The sequence below is a fragment of the Callospermophilus lateralis genome, chromosome 11, assembly GCF_048772815.1.
Source record: "Callospermophilus lateralis isolate mCalLat2 chromosome 11, mCalLat2.hap1, whole genome shotgun sequence".
In the NCBI taxonomy this organism is placed as follows: Eukaryota; Metazoa; Chordata; class Mammalia; order Rodentia; family Sciuridae; genus Callospermophilus; species Callospermophilus lateralis.
The window spans coordinates 89,887,513-89,912,816 of NC_135315.1; the positions used below are offsets into that span (position 1 = coordinate 89,887,513).

General features: G+C 37.1%; 1 protein-coding gene and 1 pseudogene across 1 annotated transcript; both read right to left on the minus strand.

Annotated features, from left to right (window-relative positions):
* The window catches only part of LOC143410667 (ribonuclease H1 pseudogene), a 49,019-nt pseudogene extending 27,309 nt beyond the window's left edge, over positions 1-21,710 (minus strand).
* A 42-nt stretch (positions 21,711-21,752) lies between these two features.
* On the minus strand, positions 21,753-22,481 carry LOC143410977 (coiled-coil domain-containing protein 71L-like). Its single transcript, XM_076871824.1, has one exon. It carries the CDS (start codon positions 22,479-22,481, stop codon positions 21,753-21,755), a length of 729 nt encoding a protein of 242 aa, XP_076727939.1.
* Between the last annotated feature and the right edge of the window lie 2,823 nt (positions 22,482-25,304).

Below are 25,304 nucleotides of genomic sequence, written 5' to 3' on the forward strand. Positions count from 1 at the left end.
CTCATTTAAAAAGTAAAGGCAAGCAGATGTTATTAATTTACTAAAAGTGCTATTTATTTTTTTCAAACAATTTTCAATTCTTGTCCTCTAGTTTAACCCAAACAATCTCGTTTTAGTTTGCAAGCCCGATATTGCATAATACATAAATTAAAATCCAAATATATTCTACATAGTCTAATTTTATTGAATTATCAGCATCAACTCTTAATTTTAAATCAAACACTGTCACCCACATTTTAATTTTCCCTCATGCTCTATCATGAGCAATTGCTGGTGATTATATAATAATTTAGGACAGCTTTTTCCAAGACCCAAGTTCTGCTTAAGATGTAGGAAATTCCAGAGGATTGTTAACTCTTTAGACCATCTTACTCTATTATTTCCAAGAGAAGTTTGGGAACATTCTTAAAAGTTTGACAAGTTGCTAGGCACTGCCAAATTGTCTTCTCTATTATCCACTCTTAAAAGATTTCTGGACTGTATGTGAACTTGATTCTCAGCTGTCTTCTTTCCCTCTTTTCCTTCAGATCACACAGTCCCCTTGTGTTTCCAAATAAACACACTGCCCTTTCTTTGTGCCCAACCTCTTAGCAGGAGACATTAAAGTGATTGGTCTTTAATACCTTTCTAATCAATGAGTATATATTTTAACATTTCTAATTCCTCAAGCCTACTTTCCTGTACCAGAATTGGTCCATCATCAATCATGCCTTATTAAAGTTCCCTGAAAATGTGAGTTTTCAAGGAAGTTATTCCATGAAGTAGCAAGGTTGGAGTCCCAGGAGAGCCTACTCTATCCCAACATTAGCCCCTTTGAAATAATGGGGCATGTGTGTTATTATTCCTCTTCCAGACATATGGTGTTAACTCAAGTTGACATGTATCACATCAACTGGCTGTAGCTGCTGGTCTCCCAGAAGAACTTTCAGAAGTTAGAGAAAGGCCATGTTTCTTTATCAAATTGCCCTCCAGAAGCAGAATTCCCTGAGAAGATAATTACTTATAATATACCCAGAGAATTACATTATTTTGTAATCTTTCCTCAATAAAAAAAAAGGATTAAATTTTCATTGCATGACTTTTCTGCCTGTGTTTCTGCCTATGGGTTAGTAAGACAACTGATTTTTCCTAACAGTCTGTTTTCTTTCCAATTTTACAAGTCTAATTCATTTCATTAAATGGTTGCTTTTCCTTCAACCATGCTTTTGTTCCCTTCTCTCTCTCTCTCTCTCTCTCTCTCTCTCTCTCTCTCTCTCTCAATAAAGGTAGCTTGGTTATTACTGGAAGGTGGCTGGATGTTGGATTTGCTCTTGGTCCTGTTTACCCAATAAGTTTGAGATCAAATTTTGCTCAAATTCAATCAGAATAAATAGAAGTTATACATTATAGGAGAATCATTTGCTATCTCAGAAAGGTATAGATGAAAAGGAAAATTCAGTGGTTGCCTATACTATATTTCTGGTTTAAAAAAAATGATTAAGTTTTGATTAATAGAAACAATACTGACAAAAGTGACCAAAATAAAAGGTGTTTATTCTTTAACCTCTTGTACCAAATACAGTCATAATGGTCAACTTTAAATGAACTATCTTAATGATCAATAACTTGGAAGTTTTAATTAGCTATTTGTCTGAAATGGCCTATTAAGAATTAGATAAGAAATAAAGCAAGTTGACTTCAGGAGGCAGTGGCCTGCAGTCCCTGCTGAGGCTTCTCTAGGAGTCAGCTATACCCAAGGTCTTCAATAGCAGCCATTCTGTTTCCCAGGTGGCATCTGTCAGAGTACAGAGGTGCTGAGTGGTTGTCATAGTTGCAGGTTGATATTGCTGGCATCTAGTAGGTGGAGGACAGAGATGATGCTAACTTAATCTAACTTAATCTGTATTTTCTCCAAATATTCCCCATCCCCAACATGGCTACTTCATTCTCTATGGTGGAGGATGCAGATCCTTATTGCTCCTTGGAGGTGTTAGTGTGTGCTATGTTTTTCAGTCCTGCCCTCATCTGACTGACACTATGTCAAAATAACATGAATTTAGGGCAAAGAATCTGCATCTTTTTTACTTCCATGTGGGGTGCCGGCAACATGGTGGAAACCCATCTCAATGGGAGGAAAGTTTTCTTCATAATCATAAACTTTTCATATTTAAGAGACTTACATGTAACTTAAAGCTTATTTACTTGTATAGCTTAAAAAGTTTTCACCCCCAAGGTTTTAAGCAATCCTCAACCTCTAAGGCAAGGATTATTGTAATCATGCCTATTTTATTGTTAAAGTCAGCACAGTTATGAGTACTTAGTGGTGAAATCAGAACCCAAATGCTATTTCTTCTCCCTGAATCTAGTGTATCTTCTACTCTCACAGGGCTGGACTTACTTTGATGACCTCAGCCATGAAAGGAACTGCCTGCTATGCCTTAGCCCCTTTCAATGAATCCTATATTTGGCATGTGGCTTATCTTTTTCTAATAGGCTGAAAACTGTGCATAGAACCTTTTTTGGCTATCTTTTCTCATAGTATTGTTCAGACAGATTGGATTAGCCCCAAAGATATTCATGTGTCTGGGGTCAGTAATAGGTTGTGACTGGGCTGGTGTATCATTGTATTGACTTAGTTAATTTTATTCATTTGTAGGTCATAGTCTGAGTATGTGAAGATGCAGAGAAACAAAGAAAATGAGTTTTCAGGGTTAGTTAATTTTATTTCAAATTTATCAATGACATTTAATTAATGATGCACTTTTACCAATAAATGGAGCATTATTCAGGGATTAAATCACGCTTGGTAGAAGAGCACATTTGTCGATATTATTTGGTGAATGCAGGAAGAAGTTTCTAGAAAGAATTATTCAAAGGGCTGGGCATCTGACCTTCCCTGAAGCACTAGGGCTATTTGTTTGTTACCAGTCCCTATGGTGCCTTGAATGAATTTAGAAAGAGCTTTTCCTCTGGTCATTGAACAGTTAAGTATTCCAAAATATATTTTGAAAGAGATTTTGCAACAGGCCAAATGTCTAGAACGATGCTTTTTTATATTTGTGCAATGAAACCTTAGGTTATTAAGATGTTAATCAATGTTCTCTGAAAAAATTCCTCAGATTAATATTTGGGAAATAGGATAATTAGCATGGTAAATAGGCTTCTCTTTTGTAGGACTTCCCATGGAAGTTAATGTGTTACCATGCATTGTGGATCTCCAGGAGATGAATGAACAGTACTCATATATCAAAATTGTGTATAAATTTCTGATCAAGATTCAACTCCATTCTGCCTATCTGGACCCTTTAAATATTTAGTGGTGATATTCTTTTTCCTGGGTGGAGACTTGGATGGGGCCATGGTATTTGATCGCTCTCAGATGATAACACTCCTCTTCCTCAAGGAATGAATGAATGAATGAATGAATAAATCTACATAAGATTTGCAAGAAATCTTGGACTTTTCCCGGGTCAAGGGTGGCTCAGGTTCAAAGCCTGTGTCTCAGGGAATGGTGGCTTTCCTCTTCTTGTTTGCCTCTCACTTTGCCCCTGACATTGAGCTTCCTGACAGGATGTGGAATAGGTAGAAGAACTGTCTTTCCAGTTCCCTCTATTGCTTTCTCTCATCTTGACCAATGTCAAAACTCACCTCTTCTCTCCTGGTGGTAATTTCAAAGGGTTCCTCCTGTACCCATGGAGGGGGACACGGATTTTTTTGTACCTAGGAGTGCTCTACTGAACCATGGGCCACCACTCCTTCTATCTCATTCAGCAGAGGATTCCACATCTGCCTGTGGCTTATGTAGAAATGACCAGGTCTGCTCTCTGTCCTGCATGACCCAGACCAGGTCCAGGGAATCCTCATGACTCTCTATCATGGAATTTCAGGCTACTGTGGGTCAGCCCTCAAAGAAGATGGCCAGCCTTTCTCACAGCCTATAGAAATTGATTCCAGAACCCAATAGAGGTTTCTCATGAGGAGACTAAAGGAACTTCTGCTTTCTAACTTTGAAAAAGTCTTTTTCGTGTCTTTTAATTTCAGCATGTAGTTTAGGAAATATCTGAGTGATTTCCAAGATCATTCTCTTTCTAAATTCTGCTTAGGAATTGGATGCTATCGAGGAGTCACTTTCTTACTCAATAAGTTATCTGGTTATCTGAGGACTACAAGTTATTTTCCATTGTATATTCTTTTCCTTGCTCTTCAACCCTTTGTCAGACTTCCTACCATTCCTGAAAATCTCAATCATTGAAACAGACACTGTTCCATCTTAATCGTCTGCTGCAGCTTTCTTCTGGCTTCCATTTACACACCACCAAGGAACCTAACACAGTTGCACATAGATATGCTGCATACCCAGAATTCCACAGATCTCAGAGTGAATTGTTCCTTTCCAAAACATTCCTTCCTGGGCTCCTTTCATTTATCAGTGACACTGTTCTTCTCCTGACTACTGAGGCCTAAAATTCTAGAATTCATACTCCTCTTGCAGCTTGGCTTTATGTGTGATCTGGCATAAAGTCACAAGGGTTCTTTTCTTTCCAGAACTTTTCACCTTTCTTTCTAATCCCTGAATTCTTAAGTGATTTTTTGTATCATGAAAGGCTGATGTGCACATTTTTCTTTGCCTCCAGCTTTTTTTTCCTTATTCAAAATATTCTGCATATTTCACCTATAATCATCCTAAAATACTGCTTCATTTCTATTAATGACTGGTTCAGTGCGAATAGCTCAAAATTTCCTGAAAGTTTAGTAATCTCAGTAATCTGGTCCTGACCTTCCTCTCCCTGGCTCTCCTCCATTTACATGTTTGCACATACACTGTGCTTTAGTCAGACTGGCCTGCACATTTTTATACTGAGCACATTAGGTATATTTCTCACTCTCCTCCTGTTTTTGAAGTTTTGACTATTCCAAAGAAGAAATTTATATTTGGAACTCCTACATAATGCCTGTCTGCAACACTTCCTCATTTATCTGTTTCCTCATATTTTTTAGTTGATGAAGAAGTACACTTTAATAATTTCTAATTGTTTGAAAGAAGGACAGTCTCTGTGTCTTTGTATTTTCCACAATGTGAACACAGTGTCCCATAAACATTATGTTGTTTTGATGTTGACTGTATGGAACATGATAGAGATAGTCAGAAGTTATCTTACAAACCTGGATTGGAAATTTCCTCATTGTCCTTAGTGGATCACAGAATTTGTGTTTCTTCATATCAAAACAAGTTCTGCCTTCACTGGAAGTTCTGATTCCATGTCTTTCAAGGGCTTCACATGTGTGGGCACAATTTAACTCTTTACCATTGCTTGCAAATAAGTTCACCTTGAGTTTTAAAAGTTGGCATAGATACATTTGTGTAGCATTGTTTGCTTTGCTTTGTTTATTCAATACTTGAGGGCTAATTAGCAATTTGCAAATTGTAACAACATTATCATGACTGCCAAGGAAATATAATAACTTCATCTTGTATAACCATTTGCTCCATCAATTCTCATATTCAGTATGATCATTATTAAACATTTTTCAGATTAAAGATAGAAGAATTTTGGGAATAAATTTCTCCTTAGCTTGGCAGGTATTTTGGCCAAAAGCTTACATATCTGTGCTTAAATTCTTTTCTAAGACAAAGGAAAATGATCATATTCACCTATCACAAAACTATTTTTAAAATAAAGAAATAAAATCAAAGAGCTGTAATGTTTAATACAATTGAAGGTAAAGCTTTTCAATTGGTAAGGAGGGAAAATGAAAGCATATAGTTTTAATTGATTGTAAGCTAAGTTAAAATCTTACCTTTCTATATTTTTAAATGAATCGAAATGGCTCTGTATCCACGTGGGTTTGTCCCTGAATATTGAGAAATAATTCAAATTTTAGACATAAAGTACGTTTTAAATACATATCTCAAGTCTCATATTTGGTTGTTGAGGATGATATTTTTCACAATGTGAACACAGTGTCCCACAAATAATATAATACTTTGATGTTGACTGTCTGGAAGGTAATAGAGAAGCCTTTCACATATGCAGTTGTGCTTATTAAATGAAACAAAACTATCAAATGCTCACTTAGTCTAGTGGATGGTGTGTGTACTGTAAATGTTGTTATTATATAATTATTTTTCATGAAGAACTGATAGGAATCAAAAAGCTAGAGGAAAATTGAACCAATATATTAATGGTAGTTAAGTTAGAGATAATGCATGCTTATTTCCTAAGATTCCATTGCTATTTAATTAGCTCATTCCTTCATTTGATAGCCTTTCTTTTGGATAATTTCTGTATTCTAGGCAATATGCTAAGCCTTTCAAACATGGATAGGAACACAAGCTTCCATGCAGTTAAAACTTAGTCTCCATTTTGTAAAGACACACCATGAACATTTTGAAAAAATTTCTAATTGTTTTTTTTTAATTGTTCTTTTTTTATTTTTTCAGTTGTTGATAGATTTTCATTTTATTTATTTACCTGAGATGCTGAGAATCAAACCCAGTGCCTCTCTAACAAGTGCAGTACCACTAAGTCACACCCCATCCCCCAGGAATTGTTTTTCAGTTCTTTGTAATTTCTTATAGAAATTTTCAGATTTGCATAGTGCTGTGAAATTGGCAGGACACACCTATGCTACTTTTCAGAACCTTTAACAGAGGCAGTTCAAGTTGAGGCTGTCTGTGATAATTTTGGTTCAGTAAACCCTCCCAAGATCAGCAGGGCAATAGTTGGCCTTTGGGATGCTTTAGAAGGGGCATACATGCAAGGCTATTTGTCTCCTGGTTGCAATTTCTCAGGAGAAAATGGGATAAATACCTCAACTGTCATCCCCTAAATGATGAGTACCTGCTTTCTATCTTTTTCCTCTTTTTTTGACATTGATTAGAGAGAACTGAAAGTTTCCATATTTTTTGTAATAAGAGCAAGTTGAAGGGCTATTATTGTGAAGTGATTTCATGCCACTGTGCAGATACAAGAAATCGTTATGTATTTGTGCCCATCTATGTGTTCACAGAAATATATGTGTTTATTCCTTTGAATGGGGTCCTAGAACATTCTGAATGATGGACCAATCTACCAGGTCTGGAAACAGCCTCCTTCACTTTGCTGAGTCAGGCAACCTTCACTGTTACTCTCTGATTCTGTATATGCTCTATCAAAGCAGTCATGATCACATAATCAATAAGCTGGATCAAATGACCCCTAATTTTCATCTCATTAATCCATTCAGCTTGTTGTAGATAATAGCCTGACACCCTAAAGGACTTGATTTAATTCATTGAGACTTACCTATGGCTTCTACTCTTAGTTTTTTCATCCATTTTCCACAAAATCCTTAAACATTTTCAATTTGATTAATATAAAATAATAATATAATTTTAAGAGAGAAATTTTTTCCACGTAAAATACTGTGCTTCCCTGCACTCCCAAAAGGTACATGTGAATTGTTCCAAGAGTAGAACCTGGGAAAACTAGAGGGCACATAGGAGCTGAGTGACAACCAGGGTATGCCTTTTCCCATGCAACAGAGTGAGTTTTCACGTCACTCCAAACTGCAGGTTGCACTCTTCAACTAAGGAATGACTCAGACCAAAAACCAAATGCAAAAAAAAAAAAAAAAAGTCAGAATTAAGATCCAGCAAAGAGCTACCATGCTCCCCAAATTCCAAGAAAAATGAATCTCAGATCTATGAGTATCTGCTTGGGTTTTACAAGAAACATGGTGAATGCAAACTTCTTTAGCAGTACTCTCATTTAAAATTCAGAATTTAGCAGAAACTTTGAAGCAATTACATGTAATAATCAGCATTGAAACTGCTCAGATTATTGTGTTTTGTACAAATATGCCACAACGAAACCCACTGTTCTTTCTAATTAGCATGCAACCAAAAGGAAAGAATCAGCATGTAACAATGTAAATGTAACAATGAGGGACTTCAACAGGGGAAAACATCCTAGCACAGAGTTTGAGAATAATAGGAGATGATCAAGACCATTGCTGAGTGTAGACAACCCAAGAAGAGGTACTGCAATAGGATAAGAAAGGAGAGTTTTCATCAACATAGTTGATGAAGCATTTTTACGAGTGTTTCAGTGACTGTGACTGCTTTTTACAGCTGCTACATACAAGTAGCTCATTAATTAAATCACTCCTAATTAAAGTATTGAGTGGTTATCCTCATACTGCCCAAGCTCCCAGGCTAATGACTTTTAGACTATCCTTCATGGATGGTAATATTACCATACTGCATGCACTACACACTTGAAGACTCAGAAATTCAGGAATGAGACCCCAGTCACACTGCTACTGACTGAGATCTTGAATTGGAACTATTGTGTTCCTGCATCCTTTCCATTATGCCACATCTTTCATCACACCTACACCCCTGACTTATATTATAGCAATAATTGGAAATTAATTCTCACCCATTAGTAGTTTCAGTTGAATAATTAAATTGTGTGTTATTATAAATAAATTTCTGTTTTAAATATTTGTCACTAATGACTTGGGCTTATAAAATTAGGTTATCTATTTTTGGACTGCAAAAGAAATTTTTTTTCACACAGCATAAGACCAAATTCAAATGGAATTATTGCCAGGAAAGGTATAATTTTAAATAGTAATAATTTCTCAAACAAATTGATTCTTCTGTGTTTCTTATCATGAAAGCCAACCTATGTCAGAAAGTCCTCAGATAACAGTCACCCAAGGAAGAGAGAACTTTATTCTTCTCTTATGTCCAGTTAGTCTGATAGGTTAGGTAGTTCTGCTCTGGTGTCATTCAAAGATTGGATCTTTCCATTATTGCTTTTATGCTATCCATTAGGGTTTTTTCCCCTCATCTTCACAGTGAACTCTGAGTAATTGTTAAGTTCTTCTTCTAGATATTAGGGAAATTAAAAAGCATAGTGGAGTCTATGATAAGGATTTTATAGCCAAGGAGTGGAAAAGACAAACATCATTTCCACTCTCTTCCACCATCAAGACTTAAACACATGACCACACCTCATGGCAAAGGAGGCTGGAAAATATAACCTCCAACTGTACAGCCAGGTGCCTAGCCCCCCAAAAAAACTGCTTTGAGAAAAAGTGAGCAGTCAATCACATGTTAGAAAAGGTAATAAACCAAAAAGATAGGGTTGACTATAAAAATCAATCAACTGCAATATACTGGGAATAAGACAAAGGCTGAATATGTGAAGTGAATATTTGCAGAGGAGACAATATTTCATTTGACCCTGTCCCTCAGAAAACATGTGCTGGAAACTTAATCTTCAATACAACAGTTTTGGGAGGCAGAGCCCTGTGAGAGGTGATTAGGCCATGAAGCCTCTGCTTTCATGAATGGATTCGTGATGCAATCTTGGGAATGAGTCGGTTATAATGGAACTTTGTCCCCTCCACCTTTTTTGTCTTTCTTTACCCTTCAACCACAGGAGATGCAACACAAAGGCCCTTACCAGATGCCAGCTCTGATCTTTGACTTCACAGCTTCCCAAAACACAAGCCCTAAAATGATAGACTGAGAAATTTTGTTGTAGCAATGCTAGGACACCATGTTACTTCATGGCCTGACCAGGACTTGTTTTTTCCTGTTTGTCAGATTCTTTTTGTCAAAATTCCAAACTCAAGAACAATTTGAATGGAATATATCCTCAAAATAAGTACCAAGGAATCCTAGAGAAAAGAGGAGAGAGGAGTAGGGCCAGATAGGACATCTGAACAGATGACTTATTTATGAAGGGTATAAACATTTTCCATGTATTGTATTTCATGTTAGCTTCCCAAAGTAGGTTATTCTGAAGATGCTTATTCTACAAATGCTATACACTTGAAATTCAGGCCAATGAGTGAAAGGATCAGAGGATTTTGTTTTCCATAATGAAAAACCACTATGCCTTTTACTGTCCACTTTAGGTTCTTACAGCCTGAAGAGGACATTTAGTTTATTTCCATTTTTAGGTTGCCAAGAAAAAAGATTCTTTACATCTTAAATACAGATCCAGCAGAAGTTGCATGGCTTGTAGAAAATTATTTTCTAACTACAAATAAGACTTCCTGGCAGGAGCTATTTGCTAGATCAGAGATTTAAGTCTTTTCATTGGCAAAACTTTGTCTCCAGTGATTTGTCTTTCCTTATTGTGCTCTAAACAAACACTTCATTAAGTGGATGGTTCTGTAGGTATTGAAAGGACAGTTAGGCTTCTATGCATGGAAAGGATTTTTAATAATGAGAAAAAATAGATTATCTGCATGTTGAAGTTCTTGAGCCCAAATTAGCAAAAAAGGTGGACAGATCCTATTTTCACCAGAGCATAAGTCCAAGAGGACACTGAGCCATTTTGGGTAATTGTCCCAGTTTCTTTGGACTGAGACTCAACAAAGAAATATGCATCTTTTAACTTTATTATTGTTTCTCCTAAAGAGTCCTTTTATGGTGAGGAAAAAAATCAGGGTGTCCGTGTCTAGTTGTTGTACGGTGTGTGATTTTAGGATAACTTGGGAAAATAAAATTATATGTGACTTCTATAATTTGTTTATTTAGGTGAAGAAATAGGGGTTTGGAGTTATATTCCCTGTTTTGCAGTTGGCTCATATATGCATATAGCTCAACTTTACCATGAGAAAGAAATAGACAAACAGATAGAAATTGCATTGCTAGCAACATAGCTGGGATGTGTAAGAGTTTCCTTTTCTCTACAATCATCAAACCATACTGTTTATTATCAGTCTATGGGAAATACAAATGCCAATTATTTTAATTCATATTTTCCTGATTAATAGTAAGATTGGCCATTTCATTTACATTTGATGAACATTTGTATTTTATCCAAGAAGAATTATTTTTTCTGAATTATTGCTTATTTTAATATTGTGTTGTTTTCCCCTTTCTCTTAATGATTTGTAGAGGCACTTTACATGTTTGGTATTACTTCCCTCCCAGAGGAGGGTATATTATTTCTCCTAATTGTAATTCTTTCACCTCTACTGTTTGCATTTTCAGTTTATCTGGATTTTGTATCTTGTTATGTGGAGGTGCATGTTTTCTATTCCCTGTTGCCATCTCCCCCAGTGACATTGACTGCATGAGTCATTGTTCAGGACCGGGACTACAGTTGTTGAACTTATAAACTATGCGTGTGCCATGATGCCACTCTGTAAAAGAGGGCAACTAGAAACACGATGTAGTGGGAAACAGGTAATTGGTGTATTATTTCTTAAACCTGCAGCTACGGGCTCTCAAATTTGCTGGAAGAGATTGATGTCAGTTGGGCAACAATTTAGGAGATGTAGGAAGGGAAAGCTCATCCTGCAAAGTGAAGACACATCATCATTTTATAATGTGTAAGCCAGGGAAAGATATTATTTCATAAAGCAGAGAGTTGCAGGAATGAGAGTATGCCTGCATTTGGCTGGCCATATGCTTTATATTCTTCCTTGAATTCAGATCACTATACATAGAAACATTTTATCTGTATCCTCTGAGCTCCTGTACGTAATATTGCTGAGAGTTTTGTGTTAGCTCTGGAGGGTTTTCTCCCTCTGATGCTGATAAAAATGTAATAATGCAAATACAAAATGAAGGCAGCATTGTTGGTCATACCCTTGAGGTGGGCTTTACTATGAAGTGGCTGAAGCACTGTGTCAAAGTTTCTACCATTAGAGTAGTACATTTTAAGAAAAGTCTTTATAATCAGAGAAAAATACTACTATATTTTTGAATGTCTTTGTAAAATCATATTTTTGATTTTTGATCCTAACAACAGATTTTTGAATGATTTCCCCACTGTCATTGACTTTTTATAAGGTGTATTTTTTAAAAAAAAATTTTATTAGTTGCTCAAAACCTTACAATGATCTTGACATATCTTACATTTGATTCAAATGGGGTATGAACTCTTATTCTTCCATGTGTACAGATTGCAGGATCACATTGGTTATACAGCCACGTTTATAATACAGCCATACTAGTGTCTGTTGTATTCTGCTACTCTTCCTATCCCACTCTCCCCTACTCTCCCCTCCCATCACCTCTCTCTACCCAATCTTCTGTGATACATTTCTCTCTCTCTTTTTTTCTTCCCCCTCACACCATCTTATATGTAATTTTGCATAACAATGCGGGTCTCCTTCCATTTGCCATGCAATTCCCCTTCTCTCTCCCATTCTCACGCACCTCTTGTCCCTATTTAATGGTAATCTTCTTCTCATGCTCGTCCTTCCTGCTCTGTTTTGAGTTGCCCCCCCCTTATATCAAAGAAGACATTCAGCATTTGATTTTTAGGGATTGGCTAGCTTCACTTAGCATAATCTGCTCTAATGCCATCCATTTCCCTGAAAATGCCATGATTTTGTTATTTTTTAGTGCTGAGTAATATTTCATTGTGTATAAATGCCACATTTTTTTATTCATTCATCTATTGAAGGACATCTGGTTTGGTTCCACAGTCTAGCTATTGTGAATTGTGCTGCTATGAACATTGATGTAGCTGTGTCCCTGTAGTATGCACTTTTTAGGTCTTTTGGGTATAGTCCAAGAAGGGGAATAGCTGGGTCAAATGGTGGTTCCATTCCCAGTTTTCCAAGGAATTTTCATACTGCTTTCCAAATTGACTGCACAAATGTGCAGTCTCACCAGCAATGTACAAGTGTACACTTTTCCCCACATCCTCACCAGCACTTGTTATTGTTTGTCTTCATAATTGCTGCCTTTCTTACTGGAGTGAGATGGAATCTTAGAGTGGTTTTAATTTACATTTCTCTGATTGCTAGGGATGGTGAGCATTTTTTTGTGTGTATTTGTTGATTGTATATCCTCCTCTGAGTAGTGTCTGTTCAGGTCCTTGTCCCATTTGTTGATTGGGTTATTTGTTTTCTTTTTGTTTAATTTTTTGAGTCCTTTGTATACTCTGGAGATTAGAGCTCGATCTGAAGTGTGGGGGTAAATATTTGTTCCCAGGATGTAGGCTCCCTACTTACCTCTCTTATTGTTTCTCTTGCTGAGAAAAAACCTTTTTAATTTGAATATGTCCCATTTGTTGATTCATGATTTTAACTCTCATGCGATAGTCATCCTATTAAGGAATTTGGAGAAAGAACCCCATGAGATGGAAATTAGGACCAACTTTTTCTTCTATTAGATGCAGAGTTTCTGGTTTGATTCCTAGCTCCTTGAGCCATTTTGAGTTAACTTTTGTGCAAGGTGAGAGAAAAGGATTCAATTTCATTTGTTACATATGGATTTCCAGTTCTCCCAGCACCATTTGTTGAAGGTGCTATCCTTCCTCCATTGCATGCTTTTAGCACCTTTGTCTAATATAAGGTAATTTTCTGGATTGGTCTCTGTGTCCTCTATTCTGTACCATTGGTCTACCCGCCTGTTTTGGTACCAGTACCATGCTGGTTTTGGTACTATTACTCTGTAGTATAGTTTAAAATCTGGTATTGCTATACTGCCAGTTTCACTCTTCCTGCTTAGAATTGCTTTTGCTATTCTGGGTCTTTTATTTCTCCAGATAAATTTCATGATTGCTTTTTCTATTTCTCTGAGAAATGCCATTGGGATTTTGATTGGCATTGCATTAAACCTATAGAGAACTTTTGGTAATATGGCCATTTTAATGATATTAGTTCTGCCTATCCATGAACAAGGTATATCTTTCCATCTTCTAAGGTCTACTTCTATTTCTCTCTTTAGGGTTCTGTAGTTTTCATTGTATAGATCTTTCACCTCTTTTGTTAGGTTGATTCCCAAGTATTTTATTTTATTTTATTTTTTGAGGATATTGTGAATGGGGCAGTTGTTCTCATTTACATTTTAGAGGATTTGTCACTGATATACAGGAATGCCTTTGATTTATGCATGTTGATTTTATATCCTACCACTTTGCTGAATTCATTTACTAGCTATAGAATTTTCTTGGTAGAACCTTTTGAGTCTCCTAGGTATAGGATCATGTCATCGGAAAATAGTGATAATTGAAGTTCTTCTTTCCTATCTTTATGCCTTTAATTTCTTTCATCTGTCTAATTGCTCTGGCCAGTGTTTTGAGAACTATGTTGAATAGAAGTGGTGAGAGAGGGCATCCCTGTCTTTTCAAGATTTTAGAGGGAATGTCTTTGATTTTTCTCTGTTTAGAATGATGCTAGCCTGAGTCTTATCATAGATAGCTTTTACAATGTTGAGGTATGTTCCTGTTATCCCTAGTTTTTATAGTGTTTTGAACATAAAGGTATGCTGTACTTTGTTGAATGCTTTTTCTGTGTCTATTGAGATGATTATATGGCTCTTTAAGTCTATTGATGTGGTGAATAACATTTATTGATTTCCACATACTGAACCAGCCTTGCATCCCAGGGATGAATCCTACTTGATCATGATGCACGATCTTTTTGATTCGTTTTTGTATCTGATTTGCCAGAATTTAATTGAGGATTTTTGCATGTATGTTCATTGGAGATATTGGTCTGTAGTTTTCTTTTATTTGAAGACAGAGAACAATGAAAGGGAAAATATGTAGAGTAACCAAAAGAGGTATTTGTATAATGCAATTGATGTTCGGGGCTTGGGAATTCGGCAGACTTGGGTAGGAATTCTGGTTTTTGTTTGTTTTGTTTTGTTTTGTTTTGTTTTTACCAGTTTTACTGCCAGCAAGTTATTTTATGTTTCTGTACCTGAGTTGAAATTTATTGTTATGATTCTCAGTCCCATGGCCTTTTGACGTCACTCTACTTTCTACTTCACTGAGTGTATAGACAAGCAGTTTGTCTTCATACACAATGATGTTCCATCACACGCTTCTTCTCAGTAACTGACATTCAATTATATATGCGCTGTTCTTCTGAGGAAAGAAACAAACCAGACATGTAAAACAATAAATAAACTAGGAATCAGGGAAAATGTTGGAAAATCTATGTGAAAATTCTGTTGGTTATTTTAATTGTTTAACTAACATTAATAAATCTCTAGCTAATTACATTAAAAAGTCTCCAGCAAATTTGCTCTGAAAAAATGAATCAATGATCCTGGCTATCTGCCTGGCTATCTTCATGGTTCTGACAGCAGGTGGACGCTTCTGATGAAAATGCAATACTCTGACTGAGTGGCACTATGTCCATAAATGGGTCTTAAAAGAAGGCAAAGGGAAGTGCAGTTTCAATCTGAAATAGCATCTGATTGAGATGTGAAATACATAAACAAATTTTAATTTAAAATGATTTAGTGCCAAAGGTGCTAATGAGTTGTATCTTTTGTAATTTAGAATAACACCACAGGAGAAAAAAATTATTGTAAGGAAGATGCAGGTAGAAGGACAAGATATGCAAAAGAAGATAGAAGATGAAAACATTCTTTGCATTATTCATGTTTTTAATCATTTCTAGGAAATATCTGCAAACTGTTTTATCTGGAATTACGGCCTTTCCTCTTGCTTTGGTTAACCATTGTATTCCCTTAATTTCATTCTCTTAAAGCTGTCACTTTGTGTTTTCTTGTTAAGTAATTTCTTCAATAGATTACAGAATATTTTGACTCAGCAGAGTCTTCCTGATACAAATTTCTTGTACCAATTACTTCATTTAGTAAGCATGTCAATTTAGTTAAAAGACAAATTTAATGATGATAAAATGCTGTTCATTATGTGTACACTGGGTAAGTAAATGGTAATTAGCAGATTCGGTGGGAATATAAAAAACTGCATGATTAAAACTTAAGCAAACCTTAAAAAATGTATTTCAGGTAATATGGATCACTTTTACAAGTTTAGAGTAAATGTTAGAATGACAGTTTCTTCAATAGATGTAGTCCAAAAATGCATTCATAGGTCAATAATAGTAAATCAAATCACTTCCATATTGAATTCAACACTTCATTTTCTTACTTTAGATTTGCAGTTTTCCAGTTGTCATTTGCTAATTTCAGATGATCATTGAATTTTTAGGGTTTAGTTTTATACTGTGAAAATTTTTCCTTTCAAGTCCAAAGACGATCTAAAAACTACATATTCAATTTATGACTTAGCTTAAAAATTCTTGGTAATGTTACTTTTTTTAAGCTTGATTTTTGCTTTAGTTGAGAACTTTTTTTTTTCTGTAGGGTCAAAACCTCAGGTGGTTTAGAAATGCTGCCCACACCCTCTTGAGCCAGGTTTTGCAAGAAGGCCCCTTTTCACCCTGTTAAACTCATTTCACCACTTCTGGGGACAGATAAGCCCTGCTTTCTGTGATGAGAATTGTTCTGACTGACTCTGCTTCCAAGAACACATTTCCAAGGTCTGGAGAAGGGCTCACTAAGCCCACTGTCTTCTCCTGTCCCCCAGATGTGCTGAGAGAGAAGTGCAGTGCACATAATGTGGGTCTTCAGTGTACCCCACCATGGGTACTGCTGTGGAAACTGCAAGAGATGACGCCCTGGTGCCACCACACCAAGCTGAGCTAACAAAGGGACATGAAGTCCCTGGGCCTGCAGTGCTTCTTGCAGCTCTCCTCTTGTCCTAATTTGGGAAGGTACCAGGAGAGGGATAAGACCAAAGTGTGCCATTCCTAGAAGCCAGTACACTTGCCCCTTGTGATGGCCATGCTCCTGCACACTGGCCTTGCCCCCAGATCTGGTCCTCTGCACTGTGTGCCCAGTACCCTAGGCAGAGGGTGGAAAGCCTCATCCTGGCTGGCACCTACTTGCCCAGGCTCACTCCATCTCATGGACTCTCAGCAGGAGAGTAGCAACTGGCTCTGCACCTGCTGTTAACCCACGGAAGTCTGAATGCTGTCCATGTTGACTTTGGAGAGCTCCACTTTCTTATCTAAAGACTAAAAGAAAAGGTCCAACCTATACTTTCACATTTCACCTCATATGGGTTCTTTAGACTCCTGCACTGACTCTTGTTTCACAGAAATTGCTAGAAGGCCCAGCCTATGGGCTGTGTGCTGTGTTGTATTCTTGCCATCCATTCTTACTCTTCTAACAAAAAGGGCCAGACCTTTGCACAGTTACCCTAAGGATGGGAAGAGATGATGTGCTGTGAATTCTCAGCCTCCTGCTCAGTGGTGAACAAGCACTGATATGTTATTTACTGTAGGCAGAAATCTAGAAATCTTCCTGGGGCTGATGCAGAAGTCTCTTTCCGCAGGGGCCTGTGCTTTAGGACAATCCTAATTATGTTTTTCTCTATTTTTTCCCCTGACCTGATGATCTCAAAAGTTGAAAGTCAGGGATTCTATGTCACAATGCCCAGTTGCTTGAAGAGAAAGTGTTTTACCAGCTAAGAACTTAGAATAAAGACATTAAAAAATAAGCCATTTCTGCTTTCATCTGATCCCCTTTGAGCATCATATCAAAAAATGTTTATGATTTACCTTTGCATATTCCAGGGCAGGTATTTGCAAACTTTGAAGTACACAAGAGCCACTAGGGAATAAACAAGGTCTGCTGAAGTCTGGAGGTCTCCACATCTAGCAAATTCTCATGATACCTGATCAAACTTTGATTAACAAAGACCAAAAGCAAAAAAATTTCAGTAAATACTTTTATTAGAATTTCTTTATAACTGAGTGGAGATTAGATGTATGAATTATTCATGGTTTTTATTTATTCATTTGTAAAACTTAATGACGTGCTGTAATTTTGATATTGTCTTTGTTAATAAGTCTTATTGTTTGGCATAATTAGACATTATAGAAAAATAAAAATAAATCTTAAAATATAATTCCCAAAGGAATAGATGTGCTAAATGATTTTTTGGTTTTTGTTTCACTGGAGAATATATATATATATATATATATATATATATATATATATATATATATAAAATAAACCAAATTTATGAATCAAGATAATTTTCAAATGATATTTTCATTTGACCAGACAGTTGGAATCTTATTCTTTGTGGTCTGTCAGTATGAATGTAGAGATTATAGCATACATGAATCTTAAAGGTAATGATGTTAAACAGAGATTATGTTTTTCTGATAATAAAAATATTTTGCTTCCTGCAATGTTTTAAAACTTCACCCACTCTTCTAGTGATTTCTACACCATTTCTCTATTTACTAAAAGCAAATATGTTTCTAGATCCCAATGTACCATAACTCACATATGCCACTGGGAAGATAACAAATGCTTAACTTCCATAAGCTCATATATTATTTACTAATAATATACAATTTATGCACTTGAAATACATATAGGTGTGCTTATATCAATAATATATATATTCTTATCATGACTATATATATATATTTATTTATATATAACTTGAGGGTCTAAATCAACTTGTTGAAGATAATGATATATCTAGGAACTTCAGAAAAATGTTTTTTTTTTTTATTCTCTAAAATTTATTTACAGTTAATAAGTTAAAAAGCAAAGTACAACCAAATTGTAAATCTTAATCATATGCACATTAAACTGTCCAGGGAAACACTTCAGTTCCACTACAAACAATTGCTTTCTAATGCAATTAAGACATAACAGTTTATAAAAAAAAATATTTCAACACACCAATAAAGCAAATGTTAGGTATATATGATCATTAAAAATTATCAATTTAAAGAGTGCGGTGGCAACCCAACCCTTAAAACGACCAAAAAAACCTTTTGAGTTCAAAATTGCTCAGACTTTTTGTATTCAATGATTTTAAAAGATTTTATTGAAGAGTTTTCTGAAAAAATAGTACTAACATTTGCTCATAGCAAATCAACAAGTATGTGCCACTAGCTTAAGTTACACTTGTCCAATAGAGTACTCAAACAAAAATAAATACACGCCACAACAGCAACACTTTGCACTATCAATGATGAAGCTTGCCCTCACAATCATGACATTACTGGTTTTAGTGACATAGAAAATGAGTTGCTGGTTGTTAGGAAGGAATGTAAAAAATACCAAAAAGATTATTTATTGTGCCAGTCACATTTAGGCACCCAAAAGTCAAAAATCAAACAGAAATATAGCAAGGTGATAAAATTCCTCCTAGCTTCCTCCTCTACTTGTGTCATATGAGATATAAATGAAGGCAAGAGAACAAACAAATGGAACTTCTTTAAAAAACAAAACAACAAAAAAAAAACTATACACAAGCTAAGCTACAGACTCACTTCAGAGACAATTAATGGATGCTTCACCATAAAGGCCACTATGCCAAGTTTCTTTTCACATTCTGCCCAAAGGTAATCATAAAATACTTTCACTTTCCTATTAACATACTAGTCAACTATATCTGATGTTTCTCCACATTTTAGAAGTTGCAAGATAGGTTTTGCTAAAGAAAACTTGGCAAAAATATTTCTTACATCTTACTTCACAAACTAGAAACGGCATTATTTAATAGTCCACATGAACCATATTGACTTCAAGATGGGCAATCAGATTCCAACTGAAATCAGATAACCCCAATAAGCCAAAAAAGCATTTACACACTTCAAGTGCACTAAAGTAACAAGGCGTAAGAGGAAATAAATGTCAAGAATATCAGTCAAAATAAATGCAAGGTGTCACTGGTTATGTTTCAGTTGTGTGCTGAGAAAAGTTATTCTCAGCTAATTTCACAATCCTCAGGAAAACTATCTAGATAAGCTACATGTTGAAATTACATTCTAATATGGCCATTGGATTTACTTTAAAAATTATTATAAAACTATATACAATAGTGAAATGGTACAATACATTTTTTTCAGGTGCTAGTTAGCTATAAAAGTTAACAATATATTTTTGGAAAGAAACTCCTATGTATATGAAATACAATTGGCAATGGAAGCTAATAACCAAAAAAATGTCTCAGCTTCCTATCACACAACTATAATTTAACACTCTCCATCTTCTAAGTAATTATTCACTTTTTTATTTACCCATGTGACAGTGTTTGTAAGGATGCATCATCATTGAGTAGTGAATAAGACTATGAGGCTTACTGGAAAACTGGCATAAAGTCATATATATATATATATATATATATATATATATATATATATGTATATATATAATTTTTTTTCAAAACAAGAACACTGAAATGAAAGTCACAACATTTTTACTATGGACTATTAAACTTAAAATAATTATTTCAGAAAGCTATGCCATTTGAATTCTAGGAAAACAAGAGTAAAAATCACAACTCTCATTATTCTCCTAATAAGCTGCCAAGCAGAGATAAACCTTTGTATTGAGGGTTTCACATGCCAAGTTCCAGCCCAGTATGGATAGTTCCATGGCAGAATACTTGAATTTGAAATAACTGTGGTACAAAAACACTACTTGACCCTTTAGGTATTGCAGTAAAAGCTGGCTGTGGCACCACTGTCTAATAACCATTAAGTCTTGCTGCCACCATTGACCAAAGGCACTTGGATAATCAAGAATTCCACACTAGGCCATATGGTATACACACTATTACAAAAGTGTAAAATAAGGGTCAGTACTCTGGGTGGCTTGCCTGTTTGATTTCTGTGGCCTTCAGCTATCAAACAAAGACTGAACGTAACTATGAATGGAAAATAAGAAAATTCACAGGACAAAAAAAGTCAACTAATTGTCATAACGTTTACAAATGTGATGAATACTAGTCTTGGCATTTCTTGTTATCCAACAATAAAAACAAAGGGATCTATTTTGCCCAAAGTAACTTCAACCAGTTACTTGATACCAAGAAATGCCCCCACCCTTCTCTATATAGATCATGTTGAGGTTTCTAATGGGTATTCTGTTTGTCACTTTATTCACCACGTTTACACACATTCATCTCTCCTATGTGACTTCAATTTTAAAACATATTATCTTCTCATTAACATTCTTGGATTTTTATGTTTGACCAGGACATGTTGCCAGATTATCTCCAATTGAATTCCAGTCATTCCTGCAACCAACACCAGTTCTTCACGATTCTTTTTTCCCCCAATCACAAGCCATGTGGTTTCAATGCACTTCAATTTTTATTCAATTAAAAAAGAATTCAACAAGTCAACTTTTCGTAAACAAAACTTTGTATGAGTATTCTACCATTTGCTTTAGGAGCTCAGTAAATATAAACATTAAACTTCAATATAAAATCTTTTAGAAACACCTTTAAAACGTTAAGCAATTGGACTTTACATCTCTTTTGTTTGTAATCACTGAGCCCATGAAAATCAAAGCCATATAAATCCTTGCATTACTAACAGTCAAGCATGAACCTCTCAAAAAAAAAAAAAATCCTTGGTCAAAGCTTTGAAATTCAGTAAAAATTCAGAAACGAGTGGGATTCAGAATACCCTGAGCACAAACTAGTGCAACACCACAAAACATGTTTGATCTTCCGTCCAGAAAGAGGGGTGGCAGTCAAAAAGAAAAATGGAGGCGGGGGTTAAAGAGCAAGCAAATTCTGGCTTTTATTACACAAGCACGAAAACAAATTCCTTTGGAAAAGAATGACTTCTTCGGAGGACTTCCAGACCAGTGAGGTAGAGTCCGAAAGGGAGAAAACCAATCTGCCCCTATAGTCCTGGAGACTTCTCAATCTGGGGTTCGGAAGCAAAGGGACCTCCCCTGTGAGTCCTGCAGTCTCCCCCTTCGCAGACGCGGGGCGGGGAGGCGGCAGAGGGTACACCTGTCCCGGAGTTCCAGACGCGGGGCCGCATCCCGGGGGCGCGGGGCAGGGAAGCCATCCCGGGACTTCCTCGCGCGTAAAGTGCACTAGGGGACGGTCCTGGAGGAGTCTGTAAACACTCGACTGACACTTGTTCATTTCTCCAAGCAGAAACTCCATCTTGGGCCGGGGACCTGCAGGAGGCGCCCTCAGGGCGGCGCCTCACGCCCGGGGCACCGGGAAGCGGTGGAGCCTCACCACGGGTTCCAGGTCCACTCGCAGGACTTGGCGCGCCTTGCGTCGCGCCGCCGCCAGGCTGCGCTCGCCCCACACGTCGCCGCCGACGCGGATGGTGGGGAAGGTGGTCAGCGTCGGGGTGGCTGCCCTCCAGATCTCCTCCAGGGTGCGGCCCCCGAAGCAGGGCTCGGGCGCCGAGGGCTTCTCCGGGCAGGACTCCTCGGGGGCCGGCGGGGGCGGCAGCAGCTGCGGCGGTGACTGCGGAGGCGGCCAGGGCAGCCGGGGCCGCCTCCTGCCCGCGGCGGCCGCCCGGGCTCCGCGGCGCCTCCTCCTGGCGGCCGCGCGCGGGGCCGGCCGGCGCGTCAGGCCGCGGGCGGTAGGGGGCTCCGGGGGGTCAGGCACCAGGGCCCGGCAGGAGGCGTAGCCATAGACGTCCTTGCTGCGCAGGATGTGCGGGGAGAACTGGTGCTTGAGGCTGCAGAGGAAGCTCCAGAGCTCCGCGTCCGAGCTCATGAACTCCGTGCTGCGGGGCATGAACAGCTTGAAGGCATCGCCCAGCGCCTTGGTGCTGTCGGCCAGCGACAGTTGCGACCAGGAGTACACCACCTTCTCCTCCCGCGCCTCCAGACCGGCCCCTCCTCCCGCTCTAAAGCCGCCGCCCCGGGCGGCCGCGGCCCGGGGCCGGCGCCGGCGCCTCTTCACGCTGCGCCGCATCGGAGGCCACTCGAGGCCGCCCGCGCTCGCCTGGTCTCGCTGTCGCCGCCGAGCCCGCCCGAGTCTGGCTTGGCTTGGCTGTGGTGGCCGCTGCTGGCGTCTCCAGCCCGGCGCGTCTCTCAGAAAAATGTTTAAAACTGCCTACTAACTTAAAAATTTTAATTTTCCTTTTAATTGTGGTAAAATACAAGTGACAAAATTTAACCTCTTTATTATATTTGAGCATACATTTTCATGGTATTTGTAGTTTCACGCTGTTGTAGCTGTTGTATAACTACCACAACCATCCATCTCCAGAATTCTTTGCATCTCACTAGCCAAAACTTTATGCCCTTTAAACAACTCACCATTCCCCACTGCCCTGAGAACTTGGTAAACATCACTCTACTATCTGTCTCTCTGATTTTGATCACTCTTGGTATCCCATATAAGTGGGAAAAAATGTTTACTATATCCTTATCAAAGGTGTAAAAGCATAGTTTACCTATCAGTTGAAAATAGTTTTTAAAAACTGTACAAGAAACCAATTAGAAATACATTAAATGTCAGTATGATGAACAAACCCAGTTTTTCAGGGACCTCATTCATTTGGATGTCAGCACCTTTTGCATTCTGCTGAAATCACTGGAATTTCTACTAAATCACATCTGATTTCCTTGTAGGTAAGGGAGCTCAGGTCTTTAATCTACAGCATCAGGTGAGGAGATTGGGCCAGAGGTGACCTCCCAAGGTCATTCATTTGCATCATAATTTAATTTAAGCTTTTACTAGTTCCAGGTTGTATTATAGGCAGTGACATAACCTTGAGATTTCTTGATTGGTTCTATAGAATTACAACTTTTAAAATTAAGTTGATATTATTATAAATATAAAACAATTTGTGTGTGTTTTTTTCTTTTCATCAGCTTTTGTCTTATCATGATTTTATTTCTTCTGTTAGCCATTTAGTAACTATTATTTTTTAAAGAGAAAACAGTGTTAATTGTAGATTGCTTTATTTGGCTTAGTTGTAATACTTGATTTTGGATAATTAGTTGTAAATTTTCATGAACTTCATTTATTTAATTTCACATAAATGGTCATCTTCTCTCTGCTGCTTATCAAACCAAGTGAGGTAATGAATTGGAAAAAAATCTATACATGAATCAAAGCACACTTTAGTCTCAGCATTTTCTATCAAAATTAGTAACAAATAATAACAAATAATGTTCATTGAGCACTTATTATGTGCCAGAATTTTTGCATGCAATGTTTTATTTAGTGCCTGCAACTGCCCTGTGATCTTGTAGATGGAGAAACAATGCTTAAGCAAGTACAGGTAATTTGCTGAATGCCTATGAGTCAGAAAGAGGTGAAGTCAGGTATCTGATTTCAGTCTGTTCTTCTAATCTCAGTGGACCAGAAGCAGGTTCTCGTGGGTAACCAGAGAGGCTTTGGACAGAGCCCAGTAGTGAAAACAGAGGTTGTGATATCTTTGGCAAATGAGTGAGAAAATTAAGAATGCCAGTTACTGAATCCTTAAGAAGTAATATTTTCCAAAGCAGAATAATTAGGATATTTATGTCAGATATCTTAAGCTCTATGCCTTAGAGTTCTTTAATTCTCTCTATGAAGATTTCTCATGTCACAAACTTTGCCTTCTGCTCTGGCTTTAATTTTTCTTTTTTCTCATCTCTGAATATGTCCATCTTCTTCCTATAGCCAGCTCAACTTTTGTTGCTGCTGTTTACAAAGGATATTTCCCTAGGTAAAAAGGTGACTCTTTAAAGAAGTGAAAACATAAAAGTGCAAGACAGCGCGTATTTCATGTGACCTTGGTAAATTGTTGATTTACAATTGCCATTCCACGTACAATTCTTAAGCTCTTCATTGAAAATTCAGGTTTTAGAAAAATAAATTATACACTTGAAAACATGATAAATCCATGTCAGAAGGAGGGATTAACCATGGCAGCAGACATCTCAATATGATGATAGAACAGAAGACAGGAAACAATGAAAAGAGTATGTTTTCACTCAAGGTCCCAAGATCAGGTTTTCTTCTCCACTTATCTTCCTCTGAGGCCTTCAGTAGTTCACTATGCTCTATTCCCAACATTGGTTTGAATATTAATGATATATTTATAAAATATTGCTTTAACCATTGAGATATACATGTATTTAATAAGTTTTAGTAAATGTCATTGCATATCTTTTTTGATGCTTTGTACAAGTTTTATGGAGGATTAAGGGTTACTCCCATTAGCCCCCTCACTCTCCTAATATGGAGAAATTAGGAGCTTTCAAAAATAACAAACAAGAGTCCTCTCTAAAGTAACTGCCAGAGCAATAGAAATACTAACAAAACACACACATAAACACACACACACACACACACACACACACACACACACACTCTTTTCCTAAAATGCCCTTCACTCCTTCCACCTGCTAGATCCCCTCACCTGCTATAAGAAGTCCACCATCCAATACTCAGGTTGAGCATGAATGAGGAGGTCTGTGTAAATAAATTACTCTTTCCCTTGTGTCCATGATATACCTTTTTTATGTAAATATCACAAGAGTATGTACATGCAAATATTTAATATCCCTTTAGTGTTTAGGATCAAGGTTAATGTATGAAAATATTCTTTGGTCAAAGTTTATATGTCAATTTACTCTTAGGAATGCATTTTTATGGGGATTTTATTTTAGCTTATTTATTCTAGTTATACATGACTGCAGAATGCAATCAATTCATATTACACAAATAGAACACAATTTTTCTTGCCTTTGGTTGTACACAAAGTAGAATCACACCATTTGTGTTTTTATCCATGAACCT

Excerpts from the sequence above, each read along its gene's own strand:
- LOC143410977 (XM_076871824.1), bottom strand. The coding sequence starts at position 22,481 with ATGCGGCGCAGCGTGAAGAGGCGCCGGCGCCGGCCCCGGGCCGCGGCC.